The sequence below is a fragment of the Hydractinia symbiolongicarpus genome, chromosome 5 (assembly GCF_029227915.1).
Source record: "Hydractinia symbiolongicarpus strain clone_291-10 chromosome 5, HSymV2.1, whole genome shotgun sequence".
NCBI classification, from domain to species: Eukaryota; Metazoa; Cnidaria; class Hydrozoa; order Anthoathecata; family Hydractiniidae; genus Hydractinia; species Hydractinia symbiolongicarpus.
In genome coordinates this window covers 6,800,578-6,824,381 of record NC_079879.1, presented here as the reverse complement: position 1 = coordinate 6,824,381, position 23,804 = coordinate 6,800,578, and the positions used below count along the sequence as shown (strand labels likewise).

At 34.6% G+C, this 23,804-nt stretch overlaps 1 protein-coding gene across 2 annotated transcripts; it reads left to right on the top strand.

Annotated features, from left to right (window-relative positions):
* The first annotated feature begins 2,000 nt into the window (after positions 1-2,000).
* LOC130644454 (probable flavin-containing monoamine oxidase A) lies at positions 2,001-19,731 on the top strand. Of its 2 annotated transcripts, XM_057450072.1 has the most exons (11): positions 2,001-2,171; positions 8,984-9,071; positions 9,975-10,155; positions 10,233-10,347; positions 11,063-11,223; positions 11,776-11,865; positions 12,141-12,231; positions 12,633-12,895; positions 13,338-13,421; positions 17,416-17,519; positions 17,782-19,731. In XM_057450072.1, exons 1-11 carry the CDS (start codon positions 2,048-2,050, stop codon positions 18,086-18,088), a joined length of 1,608 nt encoding a protein of 535 aa, XP_057306055.1. In that variant the 5' UTR covers positions 2,001-2,047; the 3' UTR covers positions 18,089-19,731. The 2 variants fall into 2 exon arrangements, with proteins under 2 accessions (XP_057306055.1, XP_057306056.1); XM_057450073.1 differs by lacking the exon at positions 11,776-11,865.
* The last annotated feature ends 4,073 nt before the right edge of the window (positions 19,732-23,804 follow it).

The window sequence follows — 23,804 nt, the reverse complement described above, 5'->3', positions numbered from 1 at the left end:
GCCATTTGGTAAAGAAAAACATTTAGTTGGTAAAAAAACATTCAATCAGTGAAAATGGAAACCAGAACAAGTACTAACAATAACAGATAATAACAAAAACTGTACTTTCATTAAGTTTTATTAATCAGCCATATATCTTCTTTTTGTCCTTTCCCCAATCTGTTTACCTCTCACGCCAAAATGAAGGCGAATCGATCGTGAAATGTTTTTAAATGAAATGAACTAACATTAAAAAAAGCACGAGTTATCAATTTTATATAAATTGCAAATCTCACACTTTTCTACTAAATAGAAAAACCACGTGCGTGAAATTTTATGTTATTGTGTTGCTTTGTTGGGTATTTTTCCAGTTTGCTCAACCTCGTTCCCAGGGCAATTTTTCGCTTTTTTAATATCCGAGACGGCGCGAAGAAATGACCCTGGCCAGGCTGGTTAAAATCAGCACGATTCGTGCTGATTTTTAATTTATGCAAAATTTGGTCATTTTGTTAAGAATTGCATGCGGACCGCCGAGAACATCGTATTGCTATAATTTATGCAGAACAATCTTGGATCGAAATCAAGGATAGAGTTTTATTTTTAATCTGAAACAAGTTAGCTAAAGTGTTTTTGCTTCAAGAAAACATGATTGCAGTGTTGCTTCGCTTTTTTTGGCTACAAACAAATTTTAAATATATATTTATTTTAAAGTTTTCAGCCATCTATGCTAGCTAGCTAGCAAAGGTCCAAGACGTACTTTTGTAGCTACACAAAGGTTGTGCAAACCAAGGTAGCTAGGTAGCTATACACTTTTTTAATTATGATTTTTAGCTATCTTTATTTCATATTATAGTTAAAAGTGAAAGTACTTTTAGCTACCTATAGCTAGCTACCAAGCCACAGAATTCTCAGAGGGTTTTGTGATTAGAATTACTGAAGATGCCTATTATTATTTTATTATTGAAATTATTTACCCAGGATAGCCTCTTTAGTTCCTGTTGGTACTGCTATCAACAAGGGTCCTGCGAAGAAAGTCCTAGCACATTTAAAGCCATTTGAGCTATGAAAGTTGTGCAAGCACAGCAATCACTCAACTAGACAACCGCATAAGATATCAATCCTATTCTCATGCTGAACTCTAAGCAGAAAGGATAGATTCACACTTTTATAGTCTCTGACATGATTCGGTGGGGTTTGAACCCAAGACCTTCCGCACTCAAAAAGCGAACGCTCTACCACAAAGCTAGCTAGTTAAGTTTTCAGTATTTTTTTAGACACATGCAGTCTTTCTAATTCCATTTTTGTCTTGCGGGCGATTTATTGCTGACGTGAACCTCTATAAACCTAAGTTGAGGCTTTATCACGCCGGCATTATAGTGGCATGGTGTAGCTATATATTATACTAATATTGAGTCATCAACGTAACCATGTGTCAGTCAGATATAGATCAGATATATACGTTTTGACGTATATAATAACTGGCTCCTTTTGTCTGTTATTGTAGTAACGTGCATATACACCTAAATAAAATCATATTGTCTAAAAAATTTTACAATTGTTAGGTCAAAATTTATAATTGTCTTTTAAAAAACTTATCGCCCTGCTTTAAATGGCTAAATTCAGAAAGTATAGCTATGCCACAAGGGATTTTTGCTTGGCCAGAAGTGATAGTTGTCAGTTGGCCTCAATGTGTTCTATAATACGTAAGAGATAATATAAAACATAAAGGGAAAATAAAAGGACATAACATAAAAGGAACATAATAATAATAGATTATGTTCCTTTTATAAGTGCCAAATAATATTTTTTAACGGTCGCTATAAGCTAGCTAGCTATCTAGCTAGAGCTAGTAACAAGCTGACAAAGCTAGTGATAGGTAGCTAGTTATCCTCTTTTAAGAAAAAAATGGCATTAACTTTTGGATTATGTAGCTATCAGTTATAAATATGACGTAGCTTAATAATCTTTGTTAATCTGTAGGCAAACGTCTCCATGTTAGTATTAGCCTAGCATTACATATAGGGTATGTTTAATTTCTTTAGTAGCATAATTATTGCTGATCGGTGCTATGGCCCAAACAACCACAATTGATGATGTAATAATAATTGGTGCTGGTGTTAGTGGCCTTGCTGCTGCTAATTTTTTACAAAAGTATACAGAAAATGTGAAGATAAAGATGTTGGAGGCCAAGGGTAGGTTGTTATGGGTTTTTTCTGTTTTTATTGCTAAAATTTTGTTTTTTATCATCACAAAAAAGAAGAGATTGCATTTCAACTTTGTTAACAGGATAATAAAGGAAATCAAAATCCAAGATGGTGCTCAAGGATATATACTGTAATGGTTCAGACGTGTATTCATTATTCTGTTATTTTTAAAAAACGTATTTACTGATAATAAAAGCAAATTACATTGTCTATAAGGTAATTATAAATATAAAATTTATATAATTTCTTAGTTTAAGTAGCCATAAATTTAGAGAAAAGATGCGCAAAAAAGCAAGCGAAAATTGTTGCTATGATAATGATGAACTGGTTGAGAAATATTATGCAACAAAAAAATTAAACATGGGAATTTCGAACATTTTACAAAATGACAAAAATGTAGATTGCTATACCTGGAAAAAATTAAATTTCATATTTATATGATCTTATATACATAAATTTAAGGTTACTGTAAATAAAAAAAATCACTTGATGAGTAGACTCGGTAAAACCCTTATAATTTATCAATACTTTTATATTTTTCTGTATTTTTTTTTTGTTTCTGAATGCTTGATGAAAGACTTCTTTCATAGTGTTATTTTTGTGAGATGTTAATTTTCCAAAAAGAAAAAATAAATAAACACACATCATTTTTTTTCACCGTTTATTTTAAAATGGCTTCTTTTGTTAAACGCATGCTTGCAGACTTCTTGTTTTTGCACCATAATATTTAGCATAAATTAACTTCAAAAAGGTTCCCGTGTTTTTTTTCTAACTGTTATGAAATTATTTGTAATTATATATAATCATTCAAAGAAATGCATATTTTTTTCTGTCGTCATAATTCGCTAATCAGTAATTTATACAAAAAAATCCAGGAACTTTTTGTGCATAAATTGTTCAACTTTCCATGACCGAAACTTTCAATGACCCAATAGGAAGCTTTCGGAAAAGAGACCACAAACGAAATAGCATGTATGCGAAAATTTACTAACGAGATATTTGTTTATAAAGATTTTTGTAGGTGTTATGGAAATGTATGAACTGAGTATGCAGAAAGATGATAGAAGTGCGAACTTTTTCTTTATGCTGAATATACGTGCACGCATCCAGAATTATTAACAGACGGAAGTCAGGGTTCGAAAGAAAACTCATATGCATACTCCTTAATTTTGATTTTTTTGATGATTTTTTATGCAACAACATTATATATATCGATGGTGAATATAAACTATCTTAAAAAATATTATTATACATATATTTATATGATAGCTCCATATCATGCATAATGTTTACTAAAAATATGCTCAACTCATTTTGCACATATTTTCTGATAGGTGTGAACGATATAACACCTCTGAAAAGGCTCTTTCCAGAAAAAAGGATGTTCCAAATATTTTTATGGAATATAAAGTATGTCATTCTAAAGATAATTTTTTTTTCTATATGTGATGAATTTTTTTCAAAAACGGAAAAAAAAAATTGTTTCCTTTACAGTAACCTTAATTTGCTATCATATATAAGCAGTAAATAATTTTTTTTTAAAAAAAAAAAAACAGAATTTTTGAGAAGTAATGAAAGTACTGAATGTGTGTCAACCATTATATACAGTATTCATCAGAAATTTTGATAAAGTTGCTATTAAGAAAGAATGTTATATGCATTCTTGTTTTGACCGACCCACTTATTGCAATTAAGAAGTTTGTATGTTAAAAAAGGGAATTCAATGTTTCAATAGGAAGCTCTAGATTGCAATCTTCGCACCCATTTTTCTTTATTTTTGAATGTGTATGTAAATGTTTTCACATCTGCCCATTGACAGTTAATTCAGTGGTGCTCAGTTCTCAAACCTTACTCAGGGCATTAAACTTATAGAAAATTCTTTGTGGTGAGTTTGCCTTTAAGTTGTTTTTTGTGGGACAGTAGAAGCAAATTAACTTTATTCAGTCTGAAAATCCTAAAAAATTCTGGCTGACAAATATTATTTTAAGGTCCTTAGAACCTTACGTACGTGTGTTGATATTTTTTAAATGGTTTTAACTGTTTTTGTTGATTCAATTTAGACCTGAAGATTTATTTTTAAAATAAATTTTACATTGTTGTTTATATTTATTCATTAGGGTTACTGTAAAGGAAACAAATTTTTCTTTGAGTTTTTTTGCAAAAAAATTCATGATATATAGAAAAAGAAATTCTCCTTTGAATGGCAAATTTTAAATTCCATGAAAATATTTCAATCATCCCTTTTTTGTAGAAAAGCCTTTTCAGAGGTGTTATATCCTTATAGCCTTTACGTTTGTGATCTCTTCTTCCGAAAGCTTCCTATAGACTCATTGAAAACGATGTTATTAAAAAAAAACCGAGAACCTTTTTGAATTTAATTTATGCTGAATATAATGGTGCAAAAACGAGAAGTCTGCAACCACGCTTACGGAAAAAGAAGCCATTTTAAAATGTACGGTGAAAAAAAAGGTGTGTGTTTATTTAATTATATTTTCTTTTTGGAAAATTAACATCTCACGAAAATAAAACCATCAAATAAGTCTTTCATCTAGCATTCATCATCATCATCATCATTCTCGGCTTAACGTCCGTTTTCCATGCTAGCATGGGTTGGACGGGGTATATTAATGACCCTCTTCCAATCTGATCTAGACTGTATTAGATCTAAACTCAACTTCCTCTAAGTCTGTCCTTATAACCTCCTGCCAAGTCTTTCTCGGTCTGCCTCTGGGCTTTGCCCCAGGAACTATCAAGTCTCTACACTTTCTTACCCAATTATCCTCCTCCATTCTTTCCAAGTGCCCCAGCCAGTTCAATCTTCTTATCTGGATAACATCCTTAATTCTACGGAGACTTAGCCTGCTTCTTAGCTTATCTGAACTCTTTCTGTCTCTCAGACTGGTGTTACACATCCACCTTACCATTCTCATATCATTCCTTTCTAAACGGTCAAGATCTTCCTGCTTCACTGCCCATGTCTCACTACTGTACAACATAACACTTCTTACACAGGCCTCATACAACCTACCTTTACCTCAATTGACAGGACTCTACTAGTCAACAAAGGAAGTAACTCTCTGAACTTTTTCCAAGCAGAACCTATCCTGCAAGTAACACTTCTTCCAACACCCCCTTCACTGCCCAACATATCACCTAAGTAACAGAAGTTCTCAACTATCTCTAACGAGCCACTGTTGTACATCATTAAAGCTGGAAATACTTCATTCTCTATAATATCACCTTTGCAACGCTTGCATTCAAACTGTATGTCAGCTCTTAACCTTCCACTAATACCACTGCACTTCTTATGTACCCAATGCTTGCAAGTCTGACAAAAAATTGAGTTACTACCAACCCCTTTCCTGCAAACTCCACAAGGCCACTTTCCAACTACAAGGTCACACGTGGCTGCAATGCTACTAATCATGACTTTACACTTTGCTGTGTTTACCTTTAGCCCTTTCTCTTGTAGTCCTTACTTCCACTTCTCAAACTTTTTAACTAATTCTTCCATCGACTCTGCTATGAGAACCAAATCATCTGCATACAATAACTCCCATGGACAACCTGTTCTGAACTCCATCGACAGCGCTTCTAAGACTAGAATAAACAACAAAGGACTAAGTACAGAACCCTGATGTACACCAACATTTACACTAAATTCATCACTAAGTGAATCGTTAATCCACCAAATAACTTTACGTGGCACTCTATCAAAAGCTTTCTCTAAATCTACAAAGGCAAAATAGAGATTCTTTCTCTTTCCTAAATACTTTTCCTGAAGCTGTCTGAGTGAAAATATTGCAACTGTAGTGCCACGCCCTGGAACAAAACCAAATTGCATCTTATCTATATCAATTCTTTCTCTAAGTAACTTATCAATCACTCTTTCAATAACTTTCATTACTTGATCAACCAACTTCAAACCTCTATAGTTACCCCTTTCTAATGCATCTATATCAATTCTTTCTCTAAGTAACTTATCAATCACTCTTCCAATAACTTTCATTACTTGATCAACCAACTTCAAACCTCTATAGTTACCCCTTTCTAATGCATCTATATCAATCTATCTATATCAATTCTTTCTCTAAGTAACTTATCAATCACTCTTTCAATAACTTTCATTACTTGATCAACCAACTTCAAACCTCTATAGTTACCCCTTTCTAATGCATCACCCTTGTCCTTGAAACAATTCACTATTACACTCGACTGCCACTCACTCGGAATAGCACCATCCTTTATAATCTGGTTAGCAAGACTTGTAATAAGCTCAACTCCAATATATCCAGATGCTTTTACCATCTCTGCAACAATACCTGGTACTCCTGCAGCCTTGCCAATCTTCAATTTCCTAATAGCCTCTACTACCCATTCTGTCTTGGTCTGAATAGCTGTCCCTTCTACAACATCATCATCAGACAAATTATCCTCGTCCCAATCAAACTCAGTGTTAAGCAACCTCTGATAATGATTCTTCCAAGCTACCCTTTTCTCCTCCTCTGTGCTAGCCAAAACACCTTCATCATTACGTATACACTTCTCACCTACAACATCTTGATTAGTCTTCTTCATTTGCTTTGCTATCTTGAATACCTCATTGCGCTGGTCTTCCCTTCTTAACACATCTGCAAATCTGTTTCTCTCTGCTTCTGATTTTGCCTTATACACTGCTGTACGAGCGCGACACTTAGCTTCTAAGTAAATATTTTTACTACCACCTGACTTCCACTCTTTCCAAAGTTTCCTCTTTTCCTTTATACACTGGTCAACCTCATTATTCCACCATCAGGTCTGTCTATGTCTAGCTGGTCCTTTCGTCCACCCACAGGTATCATCAGAAGCTTCTAGAAGACAATTCTTCAAAGTAGTCCAAGTACTTTCAACATTATCACTATCACATTGACTATTGTAGGCTAACTGCTGAACTTTTGAACTAAATTGTCTTGCTACAATCTCTTCCTTCAGCTTCCAGACTTTTCGACGGGGCCTGTACTTTCCCTTGGCTTCTTTAACACTCTTCAAGATAATATCACAAACCAGCAACCTATGCTGGGAATCACACTCTTCCCCTGATATAACTTTCACGTCCTTCACCACTTTCTTGTCTAACTTTCTAACCAGGAAGTAATCTATCTGTGTCTTACAACCACCTGACTCATATGTTATCAGCCTACTCTGTCTCTTACTGAATGATGTGTTGCAAACCACCATGTCCGTTGCCATTCCAAACTCAAGCAATCTCTCCCCTTCCTTATTTCTGCTCCCAAATCCATAGCCTCCATGCACACCTCTATAACCTTCAGATGACTTCCCAACATGACCATTAAAGTCGCCGCCCACCATGACAAGTTCAGTGTCTCCAAACTTTGATGTGACTGCTATTAACTCATCATAAAACTTATCTTTATCTTCCTCACTGAGTCCACACTGTGGAGCATAAACTGACAGAAAAGTGACAATCCTATTACCTATCAAAAACTTTATCACTATAATACGACTATTACCACGCATAACATCTATTACTTTTTCTACTCACTTCTCTGCAACGAATATGCCAACTCCTCCATATCCATCACTATTACCAATCCAAAAAAGCTTATACCTTGCCCTCCTACCTTCCACAAATCTCACTGAAGCTCCTCTCCACCTGACTTCCTGCACACAACACATATCAACTGATCTACGTTCTAACATTTCAACTACTTCACCTGCTCTACCTCTCAGAGTACCAACATTTACACTAGCTATCCTCAACCTAGTGTTATCTACCTTGTGATGTGATAGCTGGGTAACGGTCTGACGATGCTCACACCTGACATCTGTCCTACCGTGCGCGACACCTTCAGTCCTTAGAGTTCCAGCCCCGTTTACGCAGTTTGTCTGATCAACTATTCTTACGGCCATTAATAAAGAGTTTTTGCATTGTTTTACAGCTGGATGCCCTTCCTAGCGCCAACCGTTCACAGACCGGACTGGGTGTTTTTTAAAGTGACACCATCACTATGTGGCATTTCATGGGACTTCCACAATCGCTCCTTTAAACTAAGGTATGGTGGAGGACGTTCAACTCCTCTCTTGTGTCTTAAGGAGACCCTTCACCATTCAGAAACAAACAAAAAAAAGATAAAAGTATTGATAAATTATAGGGGTTTTCTGAGACTACTCATCAAGTGTTACAGTAACCTTAATTTAACTACCGCGATCTTGTTACTTTTATCGTTAAAATATTGAATTTTCCCACAAATATGATGTCATTTTCTATCCCAATGGCATAATCAAGATTTTTTTTTATTACAAGAAATCAACTTTTTGTAGTCCAGTCAGTAAGTCTGGCAAAAGATAAGGCTGCGGCATTAGTATTGCTTAAACAATTTAAAATTATTTCAAAAATATATTTTGGACATCTATGTTTATATTAATACTTTCTGAAAGTATGTCAAGTTTTATTACCTTACCTAAGCAAGAGTAGAGTAACTGCCTGTAGGCCCATTTGCACCCTTATCCCCTACCTCACCCTAAGTTTTTAAATTTTTAAAAAGCTTTTTTCGTTCTCACATATTTACATTTAAAGAATTTTTAATTCAGATTTCAGATTTAACTATCCTCCATAAATTAATGACATCATAATTTATGCAGCATAATTAATTCTGATTTTCCTTAAATGTGAATATTTGGAAAGGAGCTTTCACCTTTTGTGTTTTTACAAACTGCTTGATAACTAAGCTCCCTTTTATAATGTTTGCTGAAATAGTAAAGTCAACACTACACTGGTAGAAACTTTGTGATTGTTTTAGGCAGATGTGGTGGTCGAGTACTTGGTAAAAAGCTGTCTACGGCAAATGGAACTGAAAGTTTCGATCTTGGTGGTCAATGGTTTGCAAGGTTGGTTATAAATGGCCTTTGCGAGTTGAGCCATGAAGTTCTTGCAGATTCCTAAAATAATGTTCCCAGCATAAGGATGTAAAAATCTCTTTGCCACTGAATTGGACTTGACTTTGGAAGGACTTTGTAGGAAAATAATTTTAGCACAAATTTTTTTGTGCAATTTTAAAATATTTGTTGGAATCTTGAAGTATATAGTCCCCAAAGCCTTGTGGTGTTATTCTTATCCTTCTAATCATATGGCTTTTGTCTAGAAGAAGGATAATCATTCTAAATAGTTTGGCAGAAAAAGAAAAATTATTTAGCGCTGAATATACAATGTGACTTGTACGTCATTGAAAGATGGTTCTTATCATGAATGAAACATAAAGCGCGTGCCCTGGGTACAAGTTTTTTACGAAAAAAAGTTTAATTATTTGCTACTGTATAATTATTCTGTAGTCAAAACTTATTTATATTCAAAATAATATCTGCGAAGATACACCTGTTAAAAATGTTAGCAGGCACTAATAGGTTAGTGATTACCTGTAAGTGCCATTAAAATTTCCATTTAGGTAGACGAAGTGTTAAAACGCATTTAATTATTTTGATGACTTTAAGTAATGTCCTGTTCATATACCTAAACTCTTATTGCATTATTTTATTTAGCAGCTTCCTCTAGTCTGTAAGAGAATTGTACTTTTTTGAAAAATTAAATAATAGTAAACCTGTTATTTCAGTACATACTTTAAAGAATTGCACTAATCATACAGAAAAGGTCGATTTTTTATATCCATTACTAAAGTATAATCCAACTTGAATGTCACCCAGACCAACTCGGCATTTTTATTGTGTAACACATCATCTTTATCTAAAAATGACATAAATAGAACTTGTATTGAATGTGAGTATTAAACATTTTAGCACTCAGAAGAATGTTGTGCGTTTATTGGAAGAACATGGTTTAGAAACATATAAACAATACACAGATGGCAAAACAATGAATATTTTAGACAAAGGAAAAAAATTTTACACAAATGATTTGCTCGATGTCACGTTGGATGCCTTGCCGCACATTTATGATTTGGTTAGAGGCTTTAAAAAGGTTAATATATGCTCTTAATATTAATAATTTCCCCCAAGAACTTACTTCATTACTCATTAATTTTGTTTTTGGTATAGTTTGATGATTTGGCACAAATGATATCAATTGAGGACCCCATGTCTCATCCATCAGCAAGAGAATGGGACTCCATGACGATGGAGACTGCAAAGAATTGGTTGTTTTTTACACAGGGTTTGTGATCAGTGTTTTATTTTGATCCCTGTTGCCATTTGTTTCTTTGATAACAACAATCCGACGGGAAACAGGAATTCTAGAAAAATTATAGCTATGAGCATAACTATGAGCATAAAAAAAAATGTTAATTACCGTAATTAACTGTAATTATCAGCTCGTTTCTGATTGGTTAATTTTTATGAATTTCGATCCTCTGCAATTATATAAATACATACTCAACACAATTTTACTTTGCCCGATCATGGGAGAAGGATCTCCCGAAACGTCGCCTACTAAACTATCGTGTTCAAGAAATGATAAACTTTCCACAGTAATGTGAGCATAACTATTCACATAAAAAATTTAATCAGTGAAATTTTGCAAGTAATACTTCACATTGAAGAAGAACTACTTTGTTCATCACTAACATACTGCCAAGCAGTGAGCGGTATTCGATTCGCGGTCCCCCAGAACTGGAAGCCGCAAACGAACCCACTACACTACGTGCGGCAATATGTTAGTGATGAACTCAGATAGTTTATCCGGATGGTGTGTATCGTATAGGTGAATATTTATCATAGCACATCCGTATTTCATTCTCAACAGAGAATGCTATGATATGATAAATATTCACCTATATAATACTTCACAGTAGTGGAAATAAAAACCATTTTAGAGTAAGCCAGTTTTGTTATACAAAGATATATGCAAATTTTTGCTTTATTTCATACAGCCTGTCGAAAATTGTTGGACCTTAGTGTATTAAGTGTGTTTGGGCTGCATCCACGCCAAGTGTCGTTTCTTTATGTGTTGATGTACTTCAAATGCGGTGGAGGATGTGCATCAATGCTGGACGATACTTTTGAAGGAAATGCACAAGAATATAAAGTGAAGGTATACCTTTAAATTTTGGTTTTGCATTTAATCTTAGTGTGCCACATGTAATTACATTATAATGAGGATCTTTTGATGTAAAATTTTTCGTGAGTTTTATTTTAAGTCAGGTAGACAAGTATTTAACCTTAAGTAAAACAAACATGCTTTACACAGTGTAGATGGTAATGATTTCACATTATTTCCTAAATCCATGCCAAACATAAAATTTCCTTTTGGATGATGCTTAACGTAGGAGTTAAACATTATGTGTTCTTCAAGTTAAGTTTTTGAAAAAGTTTTTTTCCTCAGCATATGTTGAAAGTTTTTGAGTTGTCATTAATCAGCATAAATTAGAAAATATTGGCCAGAAATCCTCAATATTTTTCTGTTCTCATAATTTTTGACCTGTGAAAAAATATAGATTTATTATAAAGTTTACAGAAACAAAGTGGAAAGTATTAAAAAAATCCTAACGTCAGTAACTTTGAATTTGCTTGAGCTCTGCTGTTTTCCTACAAACGTTTAATCGACATTCAAACGTCCAAATTGATTGATGTTACTTTTTTAAAGGGTGGTATGTTTCAATTGGTAGACAGACTTGCTGATTGTATTAGACACGAAAACATACTGACCAATACACCTGTCACCAAGATTGACATGGTAAAACCTTCTTTCATTACCTTTTAACGAAAAACTTTGTTTTATAGTCTCAACTATAACAAGATGAAATTCTCCCATATTTAGGCTTCGTATTTATATGCCTGAATTTAAATGTTTCGAAAGTTTTTTTGTCTCGCACAGTTTTAGTCACAAATAGTACTGGGTGTAAAGCATGTTGATGCCAGAGATGTGATTTTATGTCAAAATATGTATAATTGGTTGGTTTTAAAAATACCAACTGGTACTACGAAAATTAATGGGAATTTCTCTTTTAGTCTGAAGAAGGTATATGTCGAATTGGAACCCTAGATGGGCAAACGTTTGCTTCGAAGTATGTTATCCTAACTATTCCACCACACCTTCGATGTAAGTTTATAGAACAGATCCTTGACAGTTAATCTCCTATTTAACTATTGGTATAACATCTTGTCATCGATACTTTTCCTCTAAATTCCTGGATGTTTGTTTGAAACAAGATCAGCTTTTGTAGCAACAGTCTGATTTTGTAAATTTAGTTTTTTGAGCAATGTGGAAATTAAACGAAGTAGATTTCCAAGCTGCAGCATGGTGTTAGTTGAATTTTTATTTAGGGGGTGGCAGTTTTGAAGCCGTATTTTTTGTGTTCCATTGATCGAAAGCATAAAGATCCGGCTAAAATACTGCCCAAAAAACTCATATTAAGTTTTAGGAATACACCGCGGACCTAAAGGACTCAAACCGGTTTAAGCCCACTTTGGTTTCATAGTTTTCATCTATATTCGATATAGCTAAAATTGAATTCTCTCCTCCACTACCGTGTTATCACTCAAAATTTATTGAACATCAGCACCCTGGTCATCTTATTAAGTTTGTTGCTACCTACGAAAGAAGATTTTGGGTTGATCATGGCTTGTCTGGGTTAACGTTCCACTGGCCTTTTTATGAGATGGAAACACCACATCCAGTACATATAACATTTGATGCAACCACTACCTTAGGAAGCCCGGCAATCCTTGGTTTTATTGAAGGATCATTTGGTGATAGAACAGCTGTGAGTTTAATTTGCAGGGTAACTTTTAGGCAGTAAGAATGATTGCAGATTAAAGTTTATTAGGGTTTAACTTTAAAACGCATGTAATAAACGTTTCAAAATTTATATTTCAAACTGCCCAAAAAAAAATTTTTTGTACAGACCTTAGAAAATTGGAATAAGAAAATAGAAAATCTTTATATATATTATATATTTGTTGTATTTAGAAGTCTGCTTACTATTGTTTTAATATGCAAAGATTTAAATAATACTTAAGACTAGTACTTTATCTTAATCACGCAACTATTTGTTTTAATCTTTCGATACTGCAAGTGATAAAAAAAGCGGTCAAAAAAAAAGACAATATTTTTTGGCCACAAACTCTTTACCACAATTTTAAAAATTACAAAAAATCGATGGTAATTGAACACATTTTTCAGTGTGCTTTTTACGTATTCTTTAGGCTGAGTTAGAGGAAGGCATTCTTAGATCGTTGGTTTTATTTTTTGGACCTGACGCCGAAACACCGATGGATTTAGTTGTACAGGTTTGTCGTGTCGTATTTATTTTTGTCATTATTTTTAACTGTGCTGCGAACTTATGGCTTTTTGGCAAAAAAGGCTGCTCTTCGTAAAAATTAGTCTATACAGTATTATACTACGTAATGTTTGCGCCACAATCCTTTCTAATTTTTTTAAAATTGACTATATTATATTTAGAAATTATAAAATTACATAGTATCATCCGTTTATTCGGCTTGATACCTTGAAAATTCAAACATACGTTATTTTATATAATTTTGTTTTGGTCTATTTCTATAGCGAGAGACCGCCGCTCAAAATATATAATATATATATAATACTATTTCGGCTATCGGAATTCCCTTATTTCCGATAGTGTGTTGGTCAAAGACATGTCGATATCAGATATGTTAACATCCCGCCGCAATGATCTTGATCCACGCAGGCATAGCAATGTCGATCGGAGTAACGAAAAGCAAATTTTCGTTCTGACAAACGTCGTAGCGATAGACGTTGGTATACCACGTTTATCTGCTATCAACTCAGCAAGATGTTGATAGAATCTCTTGCATTCTCTTCCTAACCCACCGTGTGTAGAAAACACCAAAGGTGTAAAAGAACCATTTTCAACCTGCAAAACCCTTTCGTTGTATAACCTTTTCTTTTCTTGCTCATTTCTTTCATAGCAACGTTTGATTTCTGTGTTCCTATACCTCTGGGCGTTAAGGTCAAAGACCCTGGCATCGCAGAATACCCGTTGGCCAGGAATCCAGAAACCAAGTGCGCTAACATCTAATCGAGCTTCATTGGATGTGATCGCACTTTTCTGGTCAAAGCGTTCGTTTTGTAGTGGAGCAAGCATCGGTTCAATTCGTACGTCTTTACACACTTCTTTCAAAAGCTGAGCAGTTATATCACGACCTTCGTTATGACGTTGTGTGACAAACCCACCCTTTTTGCAGGATAACGCATGAGCAAGATCAAACTTTGAGCCACATGCACATTCAAATGGTAACCTGGGTAATTCCCAGTTATATCGAATTCTCAATGCGTCGAAAAACTGCTCCTTTGTGAGGTAGTAACCACTCTCTTTTATTGGCAGAGTCGTCAACCATTTTGACGCACCTATTTCCTGATTTGCTTCGTTCTGCCTCTTAGCACTTTCATCCATTTGTGACAATAGTCCTTGCAGAATGTTTTGATGGCTTTTATTTCTCTCAGACTTTATTTGGCTTTTCGTTTTGCTGATCTCGTTCGCATTTTCATTTTGTCTGAGAAGAATATTTACGAGCTCCGTCGTCATTTTCCGAGAATTCTCGTATTCTGTGTCAGAAACATTCTCAAGGATTTTTATTCCTAGACCCCCGAGACGTGGTGGCAAAGACATTAGCTCCCTCTCTACATCGTTTACAATATGACCACCAGTAATAGCCGGCAACAGTTGGTGTCTTATTACACTTTCCACTGGTCGCAGTAATGATGATATTTCTGGGATGGTCCGTAAATAGTATGTGAAGCGATGTTGATATCCACTAACATAGCATGTGTAAGCTGCTTGTGGTTCGATAACAGCTATTTCTGAAATTAGTGTGATTTCTTTCACCCATTTCGCGACAATGTCTTCAACGTACTCTTTTCGAAAAGTCTCACTGCCAATAACTGCTCCGAGATGTCGTTCTCCTGTACATGTAATTTGGATATTTGTTTCTTTGAAGTGTGTTTTTGCTCCTTCAATGTTCTTATCTTTCACAATAAGCCATGATTTCTTTGGCTGTGGTTGGTAACCAAATTTTGGGCCTTCCACAATGAGCTCGTCCCACCATTTCCGAATGGTGGAAAAATTTCCAACAGCTGTTAAGTCATCAGCAAAAGCTACCAATTTCATATCAATATCAGTAATGTTTTTCATTCTATCAAGTAATGGTGTGAGTCCTATTGCGTAAATGGCCATCCCCAACGGGTCGCCTTGAGTGGTACCTTCTCTTGAACTCAGTTCAGTTCCACCAATCACAAAAAGTCTCGCAGGCTTTATGTAGCAGTTGTTGATGTATGTTGCTAGAATCGGGCAAATGATCTTGGTATTATGAAGTGTTGCACTACGGTTCAAGCTATTGAAGGCATTTGCAGCATCAACTAATAAGACACATTCGGCTTCTTCACTAGAGTATGCATCTTTCATTGCATGTATAGCAGCTTCGCACCCAGATTCATGACCGGAGCACATTTGAATTTTTGAACAAGATTCAATAACATCATTCTTTGATGCGTACATCACGGCTTTTCCAATAATGCGTCTTGAAACCTCTCCTACTCCGATAGGTCTAAGACCAGGGTTCTTGTCTAAAGGCACAAGACGACATCCTAAAAACGCCTCTAAAGAATTATCGTTTACTTCTTCATGGCAAAGTCTTCTTGCAAACTTAGCTATCGCTTTCCGTAAATCTGTTCCAGTGTCGCCATAAACTCTAGACGCTATGATTTTGATCCATCCATTCGCATCCATTCCAGATGGTCCGGAGCCGCCTTTTGTTGTCTTCGCTGCTCGCATTATCATGTCTTCGTCAATGACGTCATATACAACGGCATTAACTGATTTGATCGGACCTTGTATCAGCGTGTCTTCGTATGATTCACTTCCTTCAGGATGCTTTTGTCTTAGCATTTCAAGAGTTTCGTCATTCAAAGGAAGTATTCCTCCAGACATATTGTTCGTCACCACATTAATCGCTTTATGAACATCTCCTTTTTGCATATGGTTCCGGAACTTCCTTGAAATAACTGCAATATCTTGCTTTTTTATTACTTTAGGTAGTCGGCTTTGAATCGTCTGTGCCTCATCCATTAAGCTCATAAAATCTCCTTTAAACCATTGTGTTAGACGTCTGTTTAATGCTTCTACGTGCTCCTTAGATTTCGATGCTTGTGATGGTTTTTGCAGCAGCAGAGCAGGCATGATATGTATAGCTTTTAATGCTATAGCTCTTAAAGGTGTGTTTTCAATCCACGCATTGAGCAATCTTGTGGTCTCACGTATGTAGGATTTACCTGCGTTTCCATTAGGCAGCATAAACAAGTTTCGTTTCCAATAAACAATTCTGCTGTAACATTCCTCGATGTCATTGACTGCTTCACTTCACATTACTCCAATAAAACTTCTCTGGAGCATCAGCAAAATGATGTTGAGATGAAGTTGCGTCTTCGGGAACGTTACTTTGTTGATTTGTATCCTGTTGTGTTTGTGCAATGTTCTGTGTCAACACTTTACAATACTTCAAGTGCTGTACCAAACCTCTATATGTTTTAAACTTTCGGTGACATTTCATACACGGAAAAGTCTCTTGACTCTGCTCAACACTATCAATTCTTGAATTCGATGACGATGGTTGCTTATGACCTCTTTTAATCATTTTTATCCAATAAACTGTGAAAATGATGTTTCGTCGTTACTTCAATTAATTCTTCGCGTTTTGACACTTAATTGAAACTTGCATGACGGATCATTTACTTTGTTCCGATCAATCGGCATTGGAGACGTCCGCCATCTTTAACCGTCAACCGCCTAGTCTCATCCTTAGAAAAATCCTTTCTAATTTACGTCAACACTCGGCAATTGCTGACGCGAACGCCGACGTATTAATAATACAGTCATGTAAATAACATCAAAAAAATATAAGAAAGATTGGCGAGAATGACTTTACACAAAACGGTGAGCAAAAGATACAGATACAGATAATCTTTTCTGGGAATGAAAGTTTACAAAAATTAAACTGAATAAATACAAGAAAGTATTAATAAACTGTCACAACCAGCAGGGGACCTCTCAAAACAGCCCGGAGGCCAGTTAAAAGATGCGAGTAGGACCCTGTAGGTCCCAAAAAAACGGTAATTATCAAATTAAGCAGTTAAGAAGAAGAATTAATGATTTTACTAAGAGTGTCTTTCAACTAGGTCACCTTCAATACTTTGATAAAAAATGACACTGTTTATTTTAGAATATCAAATTTCTTATTTGGGTTATAGAACTGGGAAAAAGAACCATACAACGGCGGTTGTCCTGTGGATTTTTCTGCACCAGGTGCGATCTCTTTATATGGCGATGTCTGGTTGAGAAAGCCTTTTTATAAGTATGTTATTTTGATTTAAATTATGCTCGGTTTTCATTCTATTTTACTAATCAATAACTTTTATAATAGTAATAATGTTTAATCCGAAAATGTTGTTTTTATTTTAGACCGACAAGTGCTTATCTGCTTTGTGTAAAATAAAAACTGATGTTTTTACGAATTAAAAACTCATTTTTTTCAAATTTTTACTTTTTTATCAGCAACAACAAGTTTTTGTCCCAACAAAGTTTGTGTTATTTCGAGTCCTATTTCCTATTTTTAGCGTTCACTTTGCCGGTACCGAATCAGCGACTATATGGCGCGGACTTATTGATGGCGCAATACAATCAGGACAAAGAGCAGCGATTGAAATTTTACAGAAAATGGACCCTGATTACCATCACTCTGTCTTGAAGTATAAAGATGTTTTTCTTCCAGGAACAGAACACGCATATAAACTTCCATATTATGTTTTAAATGGATTAATTTTGTGTGCTGGCGTATTGGTGATGGGATGTGTTGCATGGAGTGTTCATAGCAGGGTAATCACCTTTAATGGAATCAATGAAAGATTAATTAAAATGTTTTAACGTATGTACTGATTGTAAAGACATTAGCGAAGAAGAATGTAAAAAATGTACTTTCGAACTCCATCACAGGTAGCTAGAAGTTGTACGGTTAAAAATATTGGCATGCTAACTTGGACAATCTGTTAAATAAAGATTCTTTTCTTATAGCCAGGGAGAAGAATTCAATGTCTAACTTTGTTAAAAGCTCTTGAATTAAAAGTAAAACTCATTGCATATTGTAAGATATATATAAAATTAGCAATTAGACCATATCATATAATCACTAAAGCACAGTGAAGGAGTCCGCTTTATATGGGATTTTGGCAAACGTTCAAGGTTTTTTATAACAATTTACGCATTCATATTCCTGATCGTCTCAGATTGCCAAAGATGTATAGATATCCCATTCCCGAGCAGGTTAACCAATAATACATTTTGATTATTATTATCTACAACAATCCCATCACAACAAGTATATCAATGTGAAGTGCGCCTATTTATTTGTGAGACCCTAATTAATTTGCCGTAACGAGCTTATGTTTGCGTTAATTAAACTCCGCTTCTTGTTTTGCCAGTCTGCATTTTAAGATCGCGCTTCATACCAATCAATTACAAGAAAAGAGGAGAATCGAGTATTTGATTAATTCGTGTTGTATTTTCCCTTATTTCTTTAAACCAAAATAATCAGTTACGTCAATTATTATTGTCTTGTTGATGTCATGTTATGGCTTACTTATACTCCCTCTATTACATCTTCTTCTATGTTATATGGTGTCGTTCGGTTTGTTTTTCTATAGACTGTTGCAAATTATTTAGGGCGGCGAAAAATCAAATTCTTCCTGAAACTTCTGATAACATTTACTGATGCTCAAATTATTTTTAAGAAGTTGCCGCCATATAATGTATAATAAGGTTGTGTGGCGTTGATATACATAGTGTTTAATAACACTATGTAGCCAGCGTAAAAAGGGGTGAAATGGTATCATGTTAGAAAAGGTCAGAAAATCTATTAATATGTTTAAAGTTATCAAGCTTTCAAAAAATACATTTTATTCTGTAGATTAGTAAAAAAATTTCTAGGAAGTATAGTAATGAGAAACAGCTTTCGTGCATCATTTGACATATCGTGAACTTTATTTTTAGTAGAAAAATTGTTGAGTGTTATCATTTTTGAGAGCAGATTAAGTAGGTTAGAAAGTTCTTCACGATTACTGTGCATATTTTAGTTTCTGTCATCTCAGTTTCAATCGGTAAGTTCATGCCCAAACATTTTTTACGCATTGCCTAAAAACTAACAGGAAAAGCATGGGCAAAAGGTTGATGGAAATGATCACATAATGATATACATGACTTTTAATGCTTTAGAAGATTCGTTTGGGTGTTGCAAACACGTGAAGTATAGACGGTGGGTTTGACTGATTTTTGTGTTTAATAAGTATCCAATGAGTAACATTTTTCTAATTTTATTTGTTTACTTCTCAATAGATGTGTATCTTAAAGTTTGCGTTGTAGTAATTCTCTTATTGTGCATCTCATATCCTGAGATGACTGCAGCTAGAAGGATTATTTGCGGTCGATCGTTATTGCTGAAGTACAAACAGATATGTCACTTAAAGAGAAAACGACGAGATACAGGTAGGATGATCAGAAACGGATATGTAAACGTTCTTATATTCTAAACTTGACACTTTAATTATCTATCATGTTTTTGGGCTAAATCAAGAGAATTTACGATGGCTATAATCAGAGATTGTTTAACTGATGTCAAAACAGTCAAGGATACAAATAGTGTCACTATGGTAACGGCCATAACACAGCCCTCCCAGTCAGCTGTATTTTTTTTTTAGGGTAATATAGTTTCTTAACATTTTTTTAGCTGTGTTACCTGAAAAACAAGCTAATGCGTTCTTGGTGCATAAGATCAGAAATCGACGTAGTTTGCATGAAGAATGTTGCCTTGAAGGTTGCAGCCAACACGAGATTGCTGAAGCTTGTTGAGTTTATTATGACTCATGCCCTGAAGTCAATGGGAGAAGCAGCCAGTTAATGCTTTTGAAATTCTGTTACTGCTGATGTAATAACAAATTTTAAAGATAATATACACTTTCACTACAAAAATGTCATGAATGTCGTTAATCTTTATTGTTAAAACTTTTAATATTTAGATCTAAAATTTTAGCAAGGCGGCTTAACTGCTCTGCTAAAGGATTAAATGAGATAAGGAGAAATAAAATAACAGAATATACATAAAATGATAATTCATTATGTTCGCGTAAATTAGCTAATATTTTAACCCTTTCGCGACTGGTTTATATATCAATAAAAGTAATATTTCTTTATGATACGGTCGTATTGGTGGCAATCATTCGTGAAAATAGGAAATAATAACTAAAGAAAAATTTTAATACAAATGTAGGAAAATACACTAATGATGTCTGCTGCAAGTTGCAGGTTGCACTGTTTCTTGTTTGAACGTTTTTGATTTCTGTATATCTACAACGAGAACACCTTATTAATGGGCTTCTATCTCAATCAGTCGTTACGTAAGAACGACTTCTCCACGGTAGTTTTTATTGGCAAAAGTAACACAGTGGTGCAGGTCCACTCGTGTAGGTTGCTATTAATTAATATATTAACTCGTTCTTGTTGGATCAAAAAAAATTTACATGACGCAAAGCCCACAAATACCTCAAAAAACGAAACACTAAAATTGAAAAAGTGAGTGACGGTAACTCTAAAGGGGCTTCGAAACGACTCAATAAGCTCAATCCCCGCAATTTCCGGAGAATGAATGCAATAAACATCCCACTTAAAAGGTCAAGGTGCAAGAAATTATACACACTTTAGGAACATATAGACGTCTAGACAACCTGTTTATGAATAATTATTTTTTTATGGTTAATTAGCTACTTTTTTACTTTTATTTTCAAAAAAAGGGAAAAGTTTCCTTATTCTTTCTGGCGGCAAAGTAAGCTACGGTCTGTAAAATATATTAAATAGAAAATCGCAAGTTTGTTTTGACGAGGGTACAGAGACAAAACGAGGAGCTTTTAAAGCCATTGCTGTTGATTAAAATTCCAATAGACTTCTTTGCTAAACTTCGGAAGATATAGCTAGCTAGCTAGTTCAAAAGGTTTATAGTTTATTTTATTAGAAAAGTTGAAAACAATGTAAGAAGTACTTATGTCGAATAAATCATTGATTTTCAATATATGTGGTTAACTTTTCTGTCATTTTTAGTTATATTTGGTGTCCAATATGATATTTAAGATGATTAAAGTTGTTGTTTCTTTCCTCAGTAATTAAAAACCTTTCCACCGCCAATTAGCTCGACTTTCGTGTAGGTTACTAAAGTCAAAAACCAACAGCCGTTAAGAAAACATTAACGCCTTGTGGGAGATAATGAGTGTTTGCAGTATGGGCGTAATGTATTTAAACTATTTTCAACTTATGTGTTTGACATGTAGAATTTTAATGAAAAAGTTATTGACATATTAATTAATTCGAACATTATAAGATATAGCTTTTAAAAATGGGCGTGGCATACTACCTGCTTAAAATTTCTACAAATATTTTCTGGTCTGACTTACAAAATCAGCTACAAAAAAGTCAAGGGTCGGTTGGCAATTTTAGTTATATTAAAACTACTTGACAGTTACCATTTCAGTTACCATTTTGCATTTTTTAACCCTTAATCTGTTTTCTCGGTAACGTAAATTATGCATATGAAAACATGGATTTAATGGCTCAGAAAATGCATGTTTATCTGGGTTTATTTCTCACAGCTTGGAACATAACTAAGCCATTTGTTTTTTAAGTAGAATTTCATTTGAACTGTAGGGTGCTAAAGAGTTAGAGATTTTTGACGGTTTCCTGAAGTCTTGGTTACCATTTGGCATTTTTTTAACCCTTAACCTGTCTTCTTGGTAACGCAATTTATGCATATGATTATGAAAACGTAGATTTTTTGTGGACTCAGAAAATGCAAGATTATCTATGTATATTTCTAACAGCTTGGGACATAACTAAGTTATTTGTTTTTTAAGTAGAATTTCATTTGAACTGTTGGGCGCTATAGAGTTAGAGATTATAAAAATTCTTAAACGTTTAAGATTATTTTTTTCTATTTGATTGAAACCTGTAAATAAATCGTGGGAATCAGGTTGATAAAAAACATTCAAGAACATATACCAAGCAGTTGTTGATCTAAAAAAATTAGTTTTTGTGTTGCAAGGAAGACAAGAAGACGAAAAGGTTTGTGATGCATTAGTATCCAATTAAAGTAAATGCAGTGTCAAAAAATGGGAGACGATACATCATTTGCAGAACAACATTTCTAGTTTACGGCTTAGCTAACTTTTTTTTCTTCATAGATGATGTATCTAAAAATTTGGGTTGTTGTAATTCTCCTATTTGACATCTCATGTTCTCAGAAGATTCAAAAAAGTTTAAAAACTTGTGGTGCAGTTTTGTCAAATCGAATCCAGTTTGTATGTAACGAACAATTAAGGCAGCGTCGAGATACAGGTAGGCGTGTCTATCAGTATGATATAAATAAGTTACTTTAGGCATGGCGTTAAGCAGTAGCTCTATTAACTTAATGTTATACTTTTATTTTAGTGGTGTTATCTGCAAAGGAAGCTAGCAAATTCTTGGTTCATAACACTCGAAACCGTCGTGCTGCGCATAATATAATCCACGAATGTTGCGATAGAGATACAGGATGCACTAACCACGAGATTGCGGAATATTGTTAGAATATATGTTGTATTTTTTTTATTGGTGTCATAATTTCTTTTACGTATTTGTAAAACAAAGAGTGTTTCAAACTGAGAAAACAGCTGAGAGAATCCCTTACGCTTTTTATATTGCATTGCGACAGCCACAATAAAATGTAACCGATAATATGCAAACTTAAATAGACAGAACACTTGGTTTGGTTTGTATGTGAAACTTTGGGTGTCCGTGATATTGATAGATTTTGCATATTTTTGCACGTTAAAGTTTTGTATACTGAACGATTTTTTGTAATTTTCACAATGAAAAAATATACTTTCAAATTAATCTAAAGCCTCATCATATTCTGTTGTGGTTAGAAATGTAAAACTACAGTACGCTATTTAAGCAATCGCAACCAAAAAGTTACACTTTGGTAAAGTTTGGTTTTCATTCGTATTATTGCCACCAAAAATCATCCTTTAAAAATATTACCACTCATTTGTTTAGTCATTGTTATTAAATAATATACAAATTATTTTTCATGAACAAGCGAGTTTATTCTAGGCTTTCTTTCGAAACGGGCAATTCCTCAGATCGCTTTGCTGACTCCCATCGCTAACGTTACACCTCCCAGAACAACATCGGCGCGTTAAGAACTTATTGCTCACGGCACCCGCTGCTCCACTTCCACCTGTAACTAGAGGTATTATTGTAGAGATCAGCTTACTGACAGTAGTTACGATAATTTGCTGCTCCTTGAACAGAATCTTGAGCTTCTCCTTGCTAGAATTGTTGCATTCTACTGTTTTTATCGGGGTCTCTTTAATCGCCGAGAATTTGGTCTGAATCTCGGTTGATGCAAGACTATGCTCAAGGCAAGGTAGCTGGCGCAAAAGCTAGTGTGTGACTTTGTTTCGCAACAACTTGCTTTCTGCAGCTAGAAGTTTTATCGCCTTTCGTCCGCTTCAGAGATGCACTGGCTGGTAGAATAACTTGCTAAGCTTCTTCGCCTTTTCGT

Coding starts and splice junctions, on each gene's coding strand:
- LOC130644454 (XM_057450072.1), top strand. CDS start 2,048: ATGGCCCAAACAACCACAATTGATGATGTAATAATAATTGGTGCTGGT. Junction 10,348..11,062: donor TTGGTTGTTTTTTACACAGG/GTTTGTGATCAG, acceptor TATTTCATACAG/CCTGTCGAAAATTGTTGGAC. Junction 12,896..13,337: donor CATTTGGTGATAGAACAGCT/GTGAGTTTAATT, acceptor CGTATTCTTTAG/GCTGAGTTAGAGGAAGGCAT.